We start from the raw sequence: 19048 nt of genomic DNA, 5'->3' as shown, positions 1-19048 counted from the left end.
CGCAATAAACATTGGAGTGCATGTGACTGGTCGTGGTTTATTTCTTACCTCTTCTGGGTAAGTAGAAGTAGTAGAGGCAAGGCTGGGTCATAAGGTAGATCAATTTACATCTCATTCCCATTATCTTCTTTTATTTTCGTTTATTCTTGTCTTCAAGCTTAAGACATGTTTCCTTCAGGTAACTGATCGATGAGTCATGTTTTTCAAGCCAGTCTTCAAGTCTTTTAATTTTAATGTAGGAGTTAAGGACATTGACATTGAGAGTTATTATCATGATCTGTGACTTCATTGCTGACATCTCATGCCTTTTGATTTGGGTGTTTTCCTATCACCCTCCTTATCACTGTGCTGTGTCTTTGTGGGGGGCTTATTTATTGCCTTCTTTTCCCTCAGAGGTCATGTTATCATGGTGATTGGTATTGGCTTGTTGGCTTCTGGTTGGAGTTATGCTATATGGTGTTCTCCTGTTTGTGCTTGGTGGTTGTTGGTCTTCTGGCCATAGTGAGTCAGCAAGGATCTTCCACAGGGTTGGGTGTCTTGCAGCATATTCTTTAAGTTTTACCTTGTCCCGGAAGACCCTTATCTCTCCTTCTATCTTAATAGATAATTTGTCAGGGTAAATGATTCTAGGGGAGGTGTTTTTTTTCTTTCAGCTTTTGGAAGATGTTACTGCACTCTCTCCACCTCTTCATGGTTCCTGTTGATAGGTATGAGTATATTCTTACCTGAGAGCCATTGTGTGTGACTGTCTCCTTTCTCTTGCTGCTCTTAGGATTTTCTCTTTTTTTTCGAAGTTGGATAGTTTAGCTACTATAGGCCTTGGTGAGTTCTCCTGGGGTTTAGTCTACTTGGTGTCCTCACTGCTTCCTGTAAGAGTGCTTGATTTTCATTCATTAGAGTAGTTTTCTTCCAGAAATTCCCTTGCTAGTTTAGCTGTTGACTTCTTTGCTCTGTCTTGTTCTGGTAGGCTAATAATTCAGACGTTGTACCTATTCATGGCATCTGTCATTGATCTCAGGTTTTCTTCTGCCTCTTTTATTATCTTGTTTGATTGTCTTTCTTATTTGCTGAGGTTTTCCTGATTGTCTTTGCGATCACTGATATGGTTCTCAGCCTCCTCTAGTCTGTTCATGAAATCTGTGATCTTGTGTGCAGCTTCTGCTACTTCATCCATTAGTTCCTGTATTTCTCTTTGGTGCATGGACTCCATCCCCTTTATCGTGGACTTCATCTCCTCTAGTGTTACATCCTTAGTCTGTATAGCTCCTCTCATCTCCTGTATTACTCCAAGCAGCCTTCTGAAAAAATTTTTGTGGCAGATCCACGTCAGATTCTTCTATGAATGTTGTTAGCTCTGCTGTTATGGTTTGTCTTTCTTGTTTTGTTGAGAGTGATGCAGTATGTTGTTGTTTATGTGATGATTTCAAAGAGCTGGGCGCCATATTTCTGATAGACCAAGAGGCCCTGCATTCTTTCTCTGTGTGACTGGCAACGGTGTTTTCAAGGGTTGCCTGTGGCCTACTATAGAGGTAGGTCAGGCTGCTGTGCAGGCAGGTGCCATGGTGACTCAGTGATCAACAGCAATGAGAGGTTGTGAGAATTGGTGTGGACAGCTGTGGGGAACTCAATTTGACTGGTGGATAACTCTTGGTACAGTGATAGGGGTGTAGAGGGCCGTTGGGCGGGTGTTGACCCCTGGTGGGATCTAAGGTGGTGTGACTGGTGTGAGCTGGGGAGTTCCCAGAACTGGACCGCTGGTTCCCTGGTTTTCAGATCTAGGCTAGATTTGAGGGAAGGATGCCATCCGGGCCAGGGATGTACTCACCAGTGTTCTACTAGCAGTGTGGGCTGGGAGAGGATGGGGCAGCAATGATCCCCAAGCTGTTGTAGACCCAGGAAGCACCTATCTGAGGCCCCGGGGGCTGAGCATTCTCAGGGCAGGCCTGCAAGGATACAGTCTGCAACTCTGACGCCCCACCACGCACAACGGGCCTGCAGGCCCCGGTCTGCATGTCTGCTTCCCCAAGACTCCGGGTGTGGTGGTATGTGGTGGGCCTGCAAAGACCTGGTCAGCTACTCTGGGCGAGGATGTGTGCAACAGGTCTGCAAGGTCCTGGTCCACATCTCTACTTCCCCACAGTTCTGGGCGCTGCAGTGCACTGCTGGGCCCCAGTCTGCGACTTGGACTTCTGGCTGCTCAGGCTGAGGCGGTGCGGGTGGCTGGCCTGCAAGGCCCCGTCCTTGTTTCCGCTTCCCTGTGGCTCTGGGCCACAGAAGCTATATCTTTTGATAACCGGGCACCGTCAGCTTTTTCAGCACATTTGCATATATGCACCAATTTTGTCTTCAGTGATCATGTCGGAAAGTTGAGCATCACAGAATGCTGGGTAATTAGAATAGAAAGTGTTCAAATAACATTTATTTAGATGGGATTATCTAAATGAAAATTTTGTCTTCTTTTTTTTAACTTAAGATTTTCCTGGTACTTTATATTTGTGTGTGTGTATATATATATATATAAGCACATATATGCACTCACATTAATTATATATACAGATATGTAATTATAGATTTAGTACTAGACACTTTACAAGTCTTTGAAATTTAGAGTGAATATGGGAGTGAGCAATGCCATTGATATATTTAAGATACTTATCTAGAGGAAACTCACCCCAATGCCATTGAGTTGATTCTGACTCACAGTGATCCTTTAGGGAAGAATAGGACTGCCCCTTTGGCTTTCCAAGGCTGTAAATCTTATGGTAGCAGAAAGCCTCATCTTTTTCTCACAGAGTGGCTGGCAGGATTAACTGAGATGCTTGCTGTTAGCAGCAACTATTCTTAGGAAGTCCCTGATCATGTATCTTTCATATCATAATTTATTTTGGACAGGTGCTAGAGGTAGTGCCTGATCACAGATTCTTGCTATAAGGCATACTTCATTTTAAGGTTGTCTCCACCCCATAAGTAAGATATTTTGAATCTGAGAAAGAATTGGTAACCGAAGAGGGAGTGGGCCTCAAGTGAAGCAGTTTTGCTAAATCATTGGGAAGCTTTTGATTTTTCTCTTAATGGAAATGATGGCTGGAAATTTTGATCTTGCTCCCTAGCTGAGCAAAAGGGAAGAGCAGGGGAGGATGGATGAGTCCACTATCAAAATGTACCCAGGGAAATTCATTTTACCATACCTTGACAATAAATTTCACAAGAAGTAGTGAAATTAAGGAGAACAGTCCTTAATTTGATACTCGTGGGATTTGATTCACTCCTAATGGGAACTTCCTAGAATTAAGAAAATTTACTCTGAATATCTTTTTTTTTTTTTTACTTTGAATATCTTATGTACAAAATCTAGATTTCTTTAACCCCTCCTTTCCCCCCAAGTTACTTTTTTTTAAAAACATTTTTTGGCTCTTCATCTATATATCATGCAATTGAATACTTGAATCATATCAAGAAGAGTTGTACAATCTTTACCACAATCAATTTTAGAACATTTTCTTCCTTCCTGTCTCATTGTTAATTTATGTAATATTTTTCTTAATTTTGACAAAAATATACACAACAAAACATTCTCCAATTCAACCCCTTCTACAAGTACAAAGTCAGTGCTATTGATTATACTCTTCATGTTGTACTACCATAATTGATATCCCTCTCAAAATTGTTCCACCACCACTAAAATAAACTCAATGGCCCCTAAGCGAAAGCTTCCTCCTTCACTCCAGGTAGCCATCTTTCACACGTTTCTAGGAAATGCCTTTATTTTGCTATAGTATTGAATTGTGGTGGTTTCCTAGAAGGTCAGGGTTCTGATGTACATTGCTTAATACTTCATTTGTGTTGTTTTAGTTTTCCCCATTATTTTATTGCGCTTGGCTTAGAAGTAGAAGAAAAGGTACCAGTTTAAAGTCAAGTAACTTGGTGGAGGACCATCACGTTTCACTCCCCACCCCAAAATTGAAAATTAAATGGACCTCTTTCAGCATGCAGAAGGCCAGTTATGTGCTTGCCAATCTGCCAGCAAAGACCTAGGACCCTGCCAAGAGCAACTTGGGCAGGCTGTCCTCTGTTTCGACCCAGAATTAACCAGTAAAAATTGTATCCAACATATTTGTACAAATATTGCCTTCATTCTTTTCTATATATTTACTTTCCATTGAGCCCTTGGGATCAGATCCTCCTTTTTGTTTCCCCTCCCTACCCCCCATCCCCGAACCCTCATGACCCCTTGATCGATTGTTATTGTTATTCCCTTCCCCTCTGATTTCTGCTGTTCTTCCCCCTGGTTGGAGGTGTGTGGTTATGTGCCGTTCATTGTGATTGGTGCCCCCACCCTCCCCTCCCCTTCCCCCTACCCTTTTGGTATCGCTCTTCCCATTCCTGTTCCTGGTTTCCACGTGTCATGAGCTCTATCTCTTGCCTATACCTATGTACATGCTCCTGTCTAGTCCAGTGTGGGAAGCAGCACTGGGGTCATGATAGTGGGGGGTGAGGAGGCCTCAAGGGATCAGAGGTATATTGCGTGATCCATTGTTGCTCTACTGCACCCTGATTGGTTCATCCCCTCCCTGTGACCCCTCTGTGGGGGGATGTTCCATTGTCCACAGATAGGCTTTGTGTCTCCACTTGAATCCCCCCCATTCTTACCAATGCATTTTTGTTTGTTTACTTGTTCTGACTCTGTATTTAATAGAGTAATTTTACATCAATAATAAGATGTCAAATGAGAAATAGGGTAAACATTTTTACCCATTACTATTAGGCATGGAAAAATAGAGAATATGATTTCTACAGAACATTGCCTTCGCAGTTAATTATGTTTTTTAGGTATTAAAAAATTTCAGGTTAGAGATTAACTTTATCATTTGCTTGTTGTTCAGCTACATTATCACAGACACATGGCTTCAGTCACCCTCTCAGACTAGCAAAATAACTTGCATTGCTATCTTTTAAAAATGCATTTGATATGGCATTTGCTTTTCTCTTAGCTTATCCTTATTCTTGAGAAAACTCCGGACAATTTCCGAAGTGTGTCGGCTAGCCGTTCTTTATAGCAGAGGAGACTTCTGTTTGAGGGAAGCATCCCCAGCAGTGGGGGTTATTTTAATGGACATGCTGTATTACTTTAATCTAACTCTTTCACCATCTGTTCTTCCCATAACAGTGAATGAAAAAAAGAACATATTTTATGTTTCAGGGTTACATTAGTAAAAAGTAAGATAAAAGTGATTTAAAAGCATGCATATGTTCTCAGTACAATGCAGTCTGCATCTGTGATGCTTTTTTCTCATGGTTCAGACACAAATCAAGAGGCAAGCTGCTCATGGCTGATAGAGTGAAAGTTTTTCATGGAAAACAGGGCTTTACCTTAAGAGGATCTCTCTCTATATTTTATAGCTAAAAATGATAAAAACCTCAATGAGCTGCCAGAATACAAATAGATAACTGCAGCATGTATGGTTGGAACATCTGGCATTTTTCCTGAGCTGGGTTGTTGCTGCACATTCATATGAACGGAGAGCACCTGTCTGGAATATGCTGTCGAGGCAGGCATGAAGCCTCTGCCGGCTATCAAAAGGAGAGTGTCTGTGGATGTGATTGTGGTGCAAAATGGCTTCAGTGATGAGTGCGCGTCACCCAAGGCTATATGGGGTTAGTTTTCTGGAGGTGTAGAGTTTTGAAAAAGCTCTTTTGTTTAAAGTATGTCCGGTGGGCATGGGAAGTGAGCACGGAGGGTCGGTCTTTGTTGTCTAGGTGTTTGGTATGGGGTAGTGGGAATGGAATTGATCCTGTTGAACTTCATAATCATGAAATTGTGGGCAAATTTTTTTTAAGCCCCATTTGCTGCATCCTTGCTGCACAGGGAATCAGTGATGCGGTAAAGCTGTTGCTAGCATTTAGTAAGACACTCTGTGGAATTTTAGCATAGTGACTAGTGACTAACACACACCACGTATTTGATGATGGTGACTATTAGAGTTATTATGTGTGTAAGTTAGCATATGCAAATAATATAGTACATTGCCTCTTAATCAATAATCACAGTGGCTTTCCCTCTCCTAAATAATTTATGGTGCTGAAGAAGAGAGTAATGGCCCTCTCCTTTGAACTCCTAAACGATATATGGTTTTTCCTCTCTTCGGGCCCTTACCACTTCCTGGCTTGTATTAAAGTGCCTTTAGCGAAAGCATTCTAACCTCTGGAATGTGACTCAGGATTGATATTTTCCCCTTTTAGAATGCTTTCTATACTTTTGTTTTTGATGGGTTCAAACGTTGAACTCTTTAGGAGTTTAATGTCATTAAGCTTAATTTCATTAAAAAAAATCCGCTGAAGTGCTTTTCCAGTGCTAAATATTTGTGAGATGTGTAGAATTCATAGTACATTTAGCCTTTCCCAGTGTATAGCCCATAGAGAAATTTTCTCTTTATAGAATTATTCTCACTATTTATTAATAAGATGGCAAATAAGAAACAAGGCTTCCGATGCTTTATTTCAAACAATTATGTTCTGTGCATTATTCATGTTTCAAGGCGAACACCTTGAAAGAGGGGCTGTATTTATATCACCTGACACAGTTTCTTGGAAATAGTTATCACTTCATAATCTTGAGGGGAAAAACCTGCAGGATGAATGATAGTCAATAGTTCTGACTTCATGCATGTTAAGCCCCAACTAATGGGTCCAACTTAAAAAATTTTTTTATTGATATAAAATTCACATATCATACAGTTCCATAGTTGTCACTTTTTATTTCTTTATTTAAAATCATTTTATTGGGGGGCTCATACAATTCTTATCACAATCCATACATACATTCACTGTGTCTAGCACATTTGTACATTGGGTCAAACTTTTAACTGGATGAGATGACAGTTTCTTCTAGAAAGAATGATTCATTCATGAGTGAAAATCCAGAAGGGAATTGGGAACCATAGCCATCAGAAGACATTCATGTCTGGCTTTGATTCAACTTCTTACCTGGTCTAGGTGCCAAAGGTTTCTTGTTTCACTTGAAGACATCCTTCATCTGACTTCTTAACTTGCCACACGGAATGCCTGTTTAGAACACTAAATTTGGTTATGAAGTAGGAGAAAATTAAGATGAAGGATATATATGATGTGAATACATTTTCTAAGAAGGAAAACCAGAGGTTTCAGAAAAATTAATCACAAAGTAGTTTTCAACGAGATTTCTTTGGTTGAATGACCTAATCCTTCACATTGATCAACTGGCACTTTGCTGGATGAGGGGCCCCTCTCCCCTAAAATTCTTTGTTTTCAGGATGGCCTGATGGATTCCTGTTTTATTTAGAATTCAAACTAACTACCATTGAGTTGTTTTCTGAAACTGTACATTTCTGAGACTGTAAATCTTTACAAGAGCAGCCTCATCATTCTCTTTCAAAACAGCTGGTGAATTTGAACTACCAACCTTGCAGTCAGTAGTCCAAAGCCTATTTATTCCTCATTTAGTTTTCTTAAATTGAAAATTTCCCAGGTTTGCCATGTGGAAGTCCTTCAAGCTGACAATCCCCCTGCATTTTTTAAAATAACTTTTTTTTTAATGTTCTTTTACCTTATCCCGAAACCAGGTATTTTCGCCAAGAGCTCTGTTCCTTTTAATGGATAATGGTACATAGAACTAAAATCTCTACACAAATGTGCTTATGCTATTGATGGGCTTCTTACCCTGTCACCAAGCTGAATAAGGAAATACATTTATATTTACATCTTGTATTCCTGTTACTGCATTTCCTCTCTCCCATTCCATAAGTAACCTCTTTTTTTTTTTCGTTTTGTTTTCTGGTTTGTCTTTCCTGTGTTTTTTTAAATAATTGGAATTTAATACATATATCATATGCACGGTAGTTCAGTCACATCAAGGAGAATTGTGCAATTGTTACAACGAGCCAGACATTTTTTTCTACATGTACTCCTTTACATCATCTCCCTTTTACCCACTCACCCCCACCACTACCACCACTGTAGCCTGCCCCCTTTCCTGTTCCTTTTTGCAAAAGCAAATTTTAATTATCCTATTTCTTATGCACAAAAACATACCTGTGTGCATCTATGAGGGTAAGTCAAATGCATTGCTATAAGACCATTTTTCCCCCACCGCTGTTGAGTCAGTTCTGACTTGGTGGACAGGTACAATTGCCCTTTTGGGTTTCTGAGCAGAAAGCTTCATCTTTCTCTCATGGACCAGCTGGTGGTTTTGAAGCACAGACTTTGGTGTTAGCCACCTGGAGCTCCTTATAAGACCATTGGAACTTAATTTTTTAAATGGTCAACATATGAAATTTTTTTTCTTCAGCTTATGATCCTTCTAGTTCTATATACTTCTGAAGGTGGTGGCCGATGATTTTAACTTTTCCCCAAAGAATTTTGTACTCTTCAACTTATATCATTTCAAATTATGTTCTTTTAAAATATTCTGTGGGTTTTTGCAACAACAACAACAACAACAACAACAACAACAACAAAAGGCTGACGGGCAAAAGCAGGGCTGTAGGGTAGATGGGGTAAGGCTGACCAATGAAATTCTCTTCCTGCTTATGTGGATGTACCATAGTTTGTTTAACCATCTTTCTGTTGAGGACATATGGGTTGTTTCCAGTTTTTAATTATTACAAATAAAGCTACCATTAACCTCTGTGCACTGGTAGTTACATTGACGTATTTTAGTTCATCTCAAAATATTTGCCCAGAGTTACACATTTGGTTTGAAAAGAAACTATTAACCTGCTTTTCAGATTGGCTCTATTTATTTACATTTCCACCAAGGCAGGAGTGATCTAATCTCACTGCATCTGGTACTGCCTTTAAAAAAATAATAAATGTGATGAGTGTATTGTGAATATTTCATTATGGTTGCATACCTATAATGGCTAATAATGGTAAACAACTGTGTATTTTATGATTTCTTATTTTCCTATTCTCTCCAGTGAACTGTCTTGTCTCTTGCTTTTTAAAACAAGAGTTCTTTATATGTTGCAGATGCTAGCTGTTTGTTGGACACGCACTTGCTAATATTCCCCCTGTTTCCAGATTGTTCATCCTACAGGGCCTTTTGTAGAGAAAAGGACCCTTCAACTTTTCTGAAGTCCGGCTTACACCTTTTCTCACTTTTAGATTGTGCTTTTGGTATCAAATCTACGAACACTTTACCCAACTCAAAATCTCAAAGACTTTCTTATTTTATTTTCTAACATTTTAGTGTATGTTTTATTATGTAGAACTATGATCCATTCGAGTTAATTTTTGAATAAGGCATGAGATTTAGGTTGAGGATTCCCCCACCCCAAACCTTTGAATGTCCAAGGAGTGCTGGTGGCATAGTGGTTACATGTTTGGCTGCTAACCACAGGTCAGCAATTCAAAGCCACCAGCCACCCCCAGGGAGAAAGATGAGGCTTTCTACTCCTCCAAAGAGTTACCGTCTCAGAAACCCTGTGGAGCAGCTCCACTGTGTCCTACAGGGGTCGCTGTGAAGTGGATCAGCTTGATGGCAATGGGTTTTTTGTTTGTTATGAATGTTCAGTTTCTCTAGGATTATATGTTGAAAAGGCTATTGTGGCATTATTAAGTTGATTTGGGGTCTGGTAAAACACCTATTGGGCATGTTGGTGTGGGTCTATTTCTGGGTATGTTCTAGCTTGTTGTTTATGTGTCTATCCCTTTGCCAAAGCCATACATTCTTGGAATTGGGCACACACAGTCTTCTACTTTATTCTTCTTTGAAAAGTTATTTGAGATACTCTATATATGATTGCTAGAATATAGTGTTAGAATACCTATAGAAGTGTAGAATAATCTTGTCTGTCTGTTAAAATATTGCTTGGATTTAATAAGCATTATACTGAATCTGTGAATTAATTTGGAGAAAATTGAAATTTTTTTAATATGCTGAATCTTACAATCCATGAACCTGATGGGCCTCTAATTTTATTTCAATATTTTTTTCTAATTTATTTCATTACCATTTTGTAGTTCTTAGCAGAGAAGTCCTTGATGTTTTGTTAGATTTGTGCCTAAGAATTTATTTTCTATTTTTCATTTTTGTGTGTGAATAGGGTGAAAGGTTAAAGAGCACATCAGTTCTATTCAACAACCTGTACACATTATGCTTGATGTTGCTGATGGCAGTCCCCACCATGAAATCTCATTTATCCTCCCATACCCTCCCTGTTTTCCATTTCTATTCTTCCTTCTTTCATAACCCTTCCTGGCTTCTGTACTTTGTCACTGGGAAAACGCTTCCCTGTGGAACTCAAATGGTTGATTGTTCAAAGGAGGGCATTTCCTCTGCAAGTTATTGCTCACCTTATAGACCCTGTCTGTTATTTGGTTAAAAATTGAGCTGAAGGGGTGAGTTCATTTCCAAACCTCTGGAAGGTTGTTTAAAGGCCACCTTTTACTCTCAGGGATTCTACCAGTAAGCCAGGTAGAATTACAATTTTGAGTTTTGTTCCACAATGTCTTTCCATTCTATCCAGGACTTTCTAATGTGATTCTTTTCAGAGTGGTTGGTAGTGGTACCTGGTCACCATCTAGCTCTAATCTCAGGTTGGGAAGGCTGTGGCTCATGTGGTCTACTTCAGACTACTTATTCCCATGCATCTTTGATTTGCTTCACTCTTCTTTACTTCTAACTGGGAGCCAGTATACCTGATTGCATTGGGTAGGATGTCTGGCACTCTGATGATTCAGAGTGATAAGAGTGTGCAACCTTGCCTAGTTCTTGAGTTGGGGGGAAGAACACATTCAATGTGTCATCACTAGGTACATTCTTACCTTAGGTTTTTTGTAGTTTAAAACACACACACACACACACACACACAACCAAAAACAACAACAAACAAACAAACAAACTTGAGAATGTTTACTTCTATGCTTATGCCTTTTAAGAGTCTTGGTCATGAATGGGATATTGCACTTTGTGTAGTGTTTACTGCATCGGTTCATAGGGGCATATGATTTTTCTCCTTTAGTCTGTTATTATGATAGGTCATGTTGGTTGCTTACAAAAATTGAAGCAGCCTTGCATTTTCTTGGTTGTGGTGTATGTATAAATTGTGACATTTCATTTGTGAAGGATTTTTTTGGTCTCTCTTAATGATGGGTATTGTTCTGTAGTTTTCTTTCGCTGAGCACTATTCTTTGAGTACTCTTCAGGCTCACCTTCTTTCTTCTTTCCGTCTTTGGAACCAGTGGCACACAGGCTGCATCTTGTGCTGTGGTGCCATGATCCGGAAATGTGCGCCTTTCCCCAGTCTATTTCTATCTGCTGTTCAGATGCTGTAGTCATCTGTCTTCACGTTCTCTGATTAGTTCCTATGTCACCTCCCTTGAGCTCAGACATTGAGGTTCTTATTTTGGTTGTTGTATTTTAAGTTTAAACTTTCTATTTGGTTATTTGTATTGAGTGGCTGAATAGGGAAAAGTACTTCTATTGCTTCTTCTTCTTTTGTGTGTGGAAGCAGTAATTCTCTTCTTTGTTATTAAAAATTCTAGTACTTAGCTACACTTATGCTTATTCCTTCTAGAGTGCTACTACCCTTGTGCTTTTTCTTATTTAAATTTTAAAATAAGAAAATTAAATTTAAACTTAAGTTTTTAAATTTCTGTTCTGTTACTTTCGAATAAAATCTTTTGGCTGCCACTTATTGCCCACACACAGTCAATGATAGTATTCCTGTTTTCTCTGTCTCTTGCTTTACTTTTATAGTTAAAATTTTCCTTGTCAGAAATAGTATACTTACACTGTTCTTTGCTCCATATCTCTACTCTTAGCTCTAAAGTCTTAGCTCTACAATCAAATATATTAAATGCTCATCCCTGATTCTTTCGCTGAAGATTCCACAGTCATCTTTATGTGGGATGAGCCTCATCCTCTAGTACACTCCTCAAGAAGGAATCACAGATGCAGTGTTGTTGTCTGACCTTTTGCGTGCTCAAAACTAGATGTCTGAGGCCAGACTTTTTCCTTCCTCATAAGTTATTTGTTCTTTTGCCAAGAAGTCCTAAGATTTTTGTTGTTTTGTCTTTAAGGTGTAACTGTTTTAATAGGCTCTATCTTGGAAATGAGCATGTCAGAGCCCCTTTCTTTCGTGAAAGCTGGGTCTTGTACACAGATAGATTCAAATGTATTCTTACTTCTGAAGAGTGTCATAGTCGTTTTAAGGCTGCATTGTTTTGTTTTTCTTCTTCAGGACTTGAAGTGTCCATATCATGAACCTTTTCTGCCTATTTTCTCTCATCCGTTTCCTCTGAATTTTAAAAATGTATCCAAGTTTTACTTTTTGAGATTTTTTTCTGCCTTTAATTATTCTTATTAAAGCTCCAGTAAATTCTAATGTTCTTTTGGCAATTTGTAATTATTCCTCAATTTTTTTGCATCTGGTTAGGTTTCATTACTTTTTCAGAATGTATTCCTTAGATTTCAGTTGTCCAATTGCAAGCATGTGAATATGTGAGTGCATGTACACTTATGTATCTCCAAGTGTGTGGGGGAGGTACTTAACTAGGAGTGTTGTCTACCATTTTCATTTTGTTTCCTGGTTGATTATTTCATGACAATCTCTATTAGCTGTGATATTTGTATTTCTGTTTATGTTTTCTTTTTACAGAAGTTTATAAGTTTTGCATAAATTTTTCTTATTTCTTCACATTTCCTGGACTGAGTTACTAGTTTGAGCAACCTTTCCTATCAGTATTGTCAATACAGTTTTATTTTTAAACCAGGATGATAGTGGTTAGAAGGGAAGGGGAGGACTGGCTTGAATTATTTTACTTTTGTGCCTATTGGGTCCTTGATTCCCCCCACCTGATCCCTTTATTCCCTCCACTACAATGTCTTTGAGGGACATCAACCATCATTATATTTTTCTCTTCTAGGCATCATGGTTCATAAAGGCTGCCACTTTGGATTTTCTGCCACCTTTGAGTTCCTTTCTTGTACTTAGCAATATGAACCATCGAGTGCTGACTGGTGTTCAGACTTTGGAACGTAGTGGCTTACATTTTCTTCCTGCGAGTGATTGTGTCTAAGCCATGTCAATGTTTTCCACTCCTTTTCCTTTTTCATGAGTTTCTTCAGCCTGCCCTCATTCGACTTGCTACAGCCAAAGCTTTATAGCAGGAGCTGTTGCACTTTTTATTATATTTTTGCTTGTTGCTAATTTAAAGTTTGGTATAGCCTCTCTCTTCATAATGCTGAAAACACAAGCTACGTGTCACATAACTTGTGCTCCTTGATAAATGTAACCTTTTTGTTTTAACTTTGTGTAAAGATATTTAGATTCAAATGACAGCCATTATCCTACTTGCTGAAAAGTTTTGAGAATGTAATAATTTGTTGACAAAAGAAATTGTGTAATCCCTATGAAATGTGTGTTTTGATGGAATGATACTTGGGTAAAATTGGCATGAGAGTAAAATGATAGCTTGCACAGTATCTTCTTTCATAACTATTATAAGAAAAATTCTTGAATTTTGATTATAGTTTTAAGTACTTATCTACTTTTAAAGAAAATAAGCATAGGGATAGATGTAAGATTCATGGGTGTCAATCCTAGCAAGGAAATAGTTGTTTAATATAGAGCATTAAAGTAAAAAGCAAAGTGAGAGAAAGCATCTAGATCAATATGTCATTCTACAGACACAGTTAAAGTAGATGAGTTAGTAGCAGGGCTGGGTCTAGAAAACAATTCTTCCATTTAATGCCCCCAACTCTTGTTTAGCCTTTGGTCAGTAAAACATCATTATGCCCATTTTTCTGATGGGTCCTAAGAACTGAAATCACTCAACCAAGAACACACACATACTGATGTCAAAAGTGGGTCTGAAAAACCAAGAGGACCGTTTTATGCTGCAGCCTTTCACTGCACCGCGGCTGGGTGCCTTCCTCATTTCTTGCCCTTGATTATTTTTTAAAACATTTCATAAGCAGCTGAAATATTTTAGATCAAATGGCAGGGTTGAGTGACTCCACCAAAGGTTAAGTGTAGTACTGCTCCTTTTACAGGGATAAATGCAGCCCAGAGATTTCATAGTACACGGTGGGGCAAGTTTACACGTCTTCCCAGGAAAGACACAGGTTTAGCGCTGGACTTTTCATTCGTATGTCTAAGGCAGCGTGAGATCATGGTCTAACTGCACAATCCAATCTGCCTGCTTGAATATCTCAGGGAAGTATGGTTGCTGTTGTAGTTCCTGACGATTGACAAGAGACGTAGCTCTTGGAATCTTCTGGGTGCTCTTGAAATGCGTGCCTCACCTAGGTCAGGGCTACCTCGTGTTGAATTTTTTTTGCGAGTGAAGGACAAATGCTCTCCGCTGCGCCGACAGCACTTGTCCGTAGACACTCAGGGAAAGCCTTTCTTCCCGTCCACAGGGCTCAGAAGTCTTGCCTGGAGTCCTTCAGAAACAGACCTGGTTTAGACTTTGTGAAAGCAAGGAGAGGCTGGGTAACTGCTAGCTTAGAGTAGCATGAGCGAGCTGAGACTCTCCCAGGCAAGCTTGCGCATGGAGCCCTCTGATCCCCACTCAGGGGAAGGATCGTGGCGGCCCAGCCCCGGTTCCGGTGAAAGGGAAAGTGGTGTTGTCTGGAAGCCGAGGCTGGTGTGCACCCACCAGGAGCAAAGGCTGGTGGCATGTGGGGAGATTGATAGAGGATCCCGAGTGTAGGATGCCTGGATGTGTTCCATCATGCGGTCCTCTAGGGAGCGAAGCTGGATTTGTAAATTTTCTTCTTGATGGAATATGTTGATAGTCCATATGTACATTTGGAAAACAATTAAAATAATAATTAAAAAGGGTAATGGAAAATCTTGAACCTGGAATTTGCATAGGACTTTGTACTGAGCATGCCATGCTTATTAGCATACTTTTGAAGTTCCCCAGACAAACCTCTGTACCTCATCTCTCTGGCTCCAAGAGACTCCTGCCGGGCTGGGCTGCCCGTTTGCGCTGAACTGGGAAGAACCAGGCAATCTGCTGCTCAGGGTGGGCCTATTGTGAAGGGAAATTTGTGTTTCGTAGGATGGGGTCATCTGGGTGAAACATGTTCAAACAGCACATGTTACAGGGAAATATAACAGAGACTTAGGATTTTCCCTTTTCTCTTCACAACAACAACACACACACTTCTCTTTCTTCCAGGGCAAGAAAAGAACACAAGATGGACCTGTATTTTGGTTCCTAGACTATAAAGTAGATCCTACCATTTTCTGAAAAATCATGGTGTTTGATCCTATTCTCTTCCTTCTTTCTTAACTGTATTTTTTTCTTGAGTGTAAAAACCATGGATTGGCCAGAGGGAATTATCAAAACTCTCAGTCATGTAGTTTGCTTACCTTTAAAATGAAGACTGATGCTCTTTCCAGAGTTGTGAGGATTAAATGAAATCAAGTATGCACCAATGGATCGCCATCTCTGGCACATAGCCAGCTCTCAGTAGACTGCATCTATTACTATCATAGCAGGAAATCTCTGTACAGAACCTGAAATTGTGCTCAACATTGGGTAGTCAAACACTCTTTGACAGTATCAGCTCACTAACTTAAGTGGCGTGTGAGGACCAGGCTGGGACAAATCTGCACAGCATGGTGCATGGCCTTCCTATTTCACACAATGCTCTGAGGAGAGGGGAGCAGCATGGTTCCACTGAGGCTCAGCTGGCTTCAGCTTGTTTCTTTGGATGATCCTGGCTCTGTCAGAAGGGTGTGGGCCTACTACCGGGAAGGTTGACCTTGCAAACCCACTAGCCACTCTGTAGGAGAAAGAGAAAGCTATCTGCTCCCATGAAAGCCACAGTGGCTTAAGCGTTGGGCTGCTAATCTCAAGTTCAGCAGGTCAAAACCACAAGCCACTATTACAGCCTTGGAAATCCACTGGGGCAGTTCTGTCCTCTCCTAGAGGATACTAGGAGCCAGAATTGACTCTGGCAGTGGGTGTGACTTTTGGTTTTGGCTATGCATATTTAAAGTTTTAATTTAGAAACACAAAGTGCTGCCTATTGCTGTGAATAAAAATTGAAAACAAAACAAAAGACCTGAACCCACAGCATCTGAGTCTACCCTGACTCAGTGACCCAGTAGGACAGAGTAGAATGATCTCATGGGGTTTTCAAGGAGATCGATCTTTATGGAAGTAGACGGGTTCATCTTGCTCCTTGGGGTTTCAGTGACCGGGGGCTTGGACTACTGATATTTTGGTTAGCAGTCAAAGTTTAACCCTCTGGGCCACCAGGGCTCAGGTTATATGGGGCAAGACTTTTTTGGAAATCATACTGCAATTGAATTTGGTAAGCATTCATTAAATATTTGACAGTGTATTAGGCACAGTTATTTGATAGTTAACAGTCTGGTGTGAAGGGTTAACTAAAGTTCGGCACACTGGTCGTTAAGCCTCTTTTGGTCTTCTTTTTCTTTAAGAAAAGAAGGAGAAAGTAATTAGAAGTGAAATATAGAGTACTCTTGAATTCTTGCTCTTGCAATATCCATCTATGCAGTGGTGAAGAATTTGGGGTTTAATCTTGGAATTGCTCAGTAGACTGTCAGCCAATATTTGCTCATATTATGTTTCATTGTGGTAAATATACACATAACGAAATATTTGCCATTTCAACATTCTTCCTGTAACAGACCAGTAGCATGAAGTACATTCATCATGTTCAACTCTTCCCAATTCTTTTCATTACTCTTAACAGGAGCTCAGTGTCCCTTAAATATTGAGTCCTCCTGTGTTAGTCTGGGTACTTTAGAGAAACAAATCCACAGAAACTTATATGTATAAGAGAGAGTTTTATATAAAGGTTAAGTGCACATCAAGAAAACATCCCAACCCACTGCTGCCCAAGCCCACATGTCCAACATTAACCCATATGTCCAACACCAATCCACAAAGTCCTCCTCCATCTCACAAAACAGATGCAATGATGCCGACTGCAGGAGGAAAGCCCAGTTAGTGAATGTGTAAGCATCTCAATGCTGGCAGGGGTCTCCACATGTCTGCTCCAGCACTCAGGGCTGCATCGGGGTAGGTCCATGTGGTTTTTCCTTGGGGGTGTCTCCCAGGAAGTGAGCCTTGCCAGCTGAAGCAGGGAACTGGTTAAGGCAGCTGCACCCTGGTCCGACCATCACAAAGCAAGAGACCTGAGAACTGGAAAGGTGAGGCTCACTGAGCCATTTATTCCTCTGCCCTTCACTTAACCCCACATGTGTTTATCGGCCAGGTTGGCACAATAAACTAACTACCTCACCTCCTTTCTGTCTCCCTCCTTCCCACCCCTGGTAACCACTAATATACTTTGTTATCTGTATGCTTGCTTATGAATCAGAATCAACTTGATGACGACGCGTTTGCGGGGTTTTTTGGATTCTAGGTTTGTAAGTGGGATCATATAGAATTAGCCTTTTCTGTGACCAAGTTATTTCATTCAGCACATTTCCAAGACGTATCCATGTTTTAGCATGTATCACAGTTTAATTTCTTGTTCTTCTGTATTAGTAATAGTCCATTGTATGTCTGTACCATATTTTATTCATCCACGGATGGATGTTTAAACTGTTTTCACTTTTTGGCTGTTGTGGCAAGTGAGTGAACATTGGTGTACAAGTATCTGTTTGTATTCCAAAACCCAAAGTCTCTGCTATCCAGCCAATTATGACTCATAGCGACCCGGTAGGACAGGGTAGAACTGTCCCTGTGGTTTCCATACTAACTCTTTACAGGAACAGAAAGCCTCCTCTTTCTCCCGAGTAATGTCTGGTAGTTTTGAACTGCTGACCCGAGGTTAGCAGCCCAACATGTAATCTGATGGCACCAGGCTCCTTGTCTGTTTGTATACCTGCTCTTAATTCTATCGAATATGTCCACAGGGATGGGTGGAAGTGCTGGGGATCGTATTTGTTGTTCCTCCTCTTTCAGCAGCCTCTTTGGGGCATCATGGCCGATGACGTGATTTCAAGTCAGGGTTGCCCAGAGTGGTCCTGGGGTGAATCTCATTGCGGTGTCTTTGGGTATGTAAGACTGTAGAGGTGCATATAGACTGTATGTTCTAAAATGTTATTTATTTTTGACTGAAATGCTCTTCCCACCCTCTCTGTTGCAGTATTCAGGATTTCACACGGAGAGATCTGAATCTGATCACGACAGTCAGTGGGGCGGCAGCCCGCTGACAGACACAGCCTCTCCGCAGCTCCTGGACCCGGCAGACAGGCCGGGCTCCCAACACGATGCGTCCTGCGCGTACAGACAGTTCTCAGACCGCAGCTCACTCTGCTATGGATTCGCGCTCGACCATTCCAGGCTCGTAGAAGAGAGGCACTGCCATACCCAGGCCTGTGAAGGAGGCCGATGCGAGGCAGGCAGGTACTTCCTGGGAACTCCGCAGGCCGGGAGGGAGCCTTGGTGGGGCTCTCGGGCAGCCTTGCCCCTAACCAAGGCCTCCCCAGAAAGCAGAGAAGCCTACGAAAACAGCATGCCGCACATCGCCTCCGTCCACCGGATCCACGGTAAGCGCAGACCATTCCAGCCACGGTACGTTGTAACTGACCCAAATAGCTTTGGCTTTTGAATTTACAGTGCAGAAACACACACCCAAAGTGTTTCTTAAAAACACCAGATCCATCTGCTTAAGGGTACTGATTCCGTTAATTTTTACTTTTTACTCTCAAGAAGAAAGGTATGCTTACTAAGTATGTTTTCTTTTTGAGGTAAGTAACCGAGATCCTGTTTCAAGCAATAAAAAAGTATAGACATTAAGTTAGAATGGTTGACTCTATAGTATGTGCACATTTAAATTTCTTGTGCAGGTTTTCTTCCACAATCTCATGCTTTGAATGTGAACTTGAACGGTGTCTGACGTCATGATTTTATGTTGTCATTTTCAGGTGCTGTCAGTTCAGACCCACAGTGATCTCATGCGTAACAGAACACAAACACTGCCTGGTCCTTTGCCACCCTCCCACTTGTTATGGTTGAGCCGATTGTGGCAGCCACTGTGTCCATCCATCCCAGTGGAGGGTCTTCCTTA

General features: G+C 40.7%; 1 protein-coding gene across 2 annotated transcripts in view; it reads left to right on the top strand.

Moving 5' to 3' along the window:
* The window catches only part of SIM1 (SIM bHLH transcription factor 1), an 87914-nt gene that overhangs the window by 62673 nt on the left and 6193 nt on the right, over positions 1-19048 (top strand). For both annotated transcript variants that reach the window (XM_045294515.1, XM_004710896.2), the window contains exon 10: positions 18125-18527. In XM_045294515.1, the coding sequence (XP_045150450.1) occupies positions 18125-18527 (403 nt within the window). The remainder of the gene's footprint in view (positions 1-18124; positions 18528-19048) is intronic.

This window comes from Echinops telfairi, unplaced genomic scaffold, assembly GCF_000313985.2.
Source record: "Echinops telfairi isolate 266 unplaced genomic scaffold, ASM31398v2 ScPeMD7_3533;HRSCAF=4204_0, whole genome shotgun sequence".
Classification (NCBI taxonomy): domain Eukaryota; kingdom Metazoa; phylum Chordata; class Mammalia; order Afrosoricida; family Tenrecidae; genus Echinops; species Echinops telfairi.
This window is presented reverse-complemented; position numbering and strand designations above follow the sequence as displayed.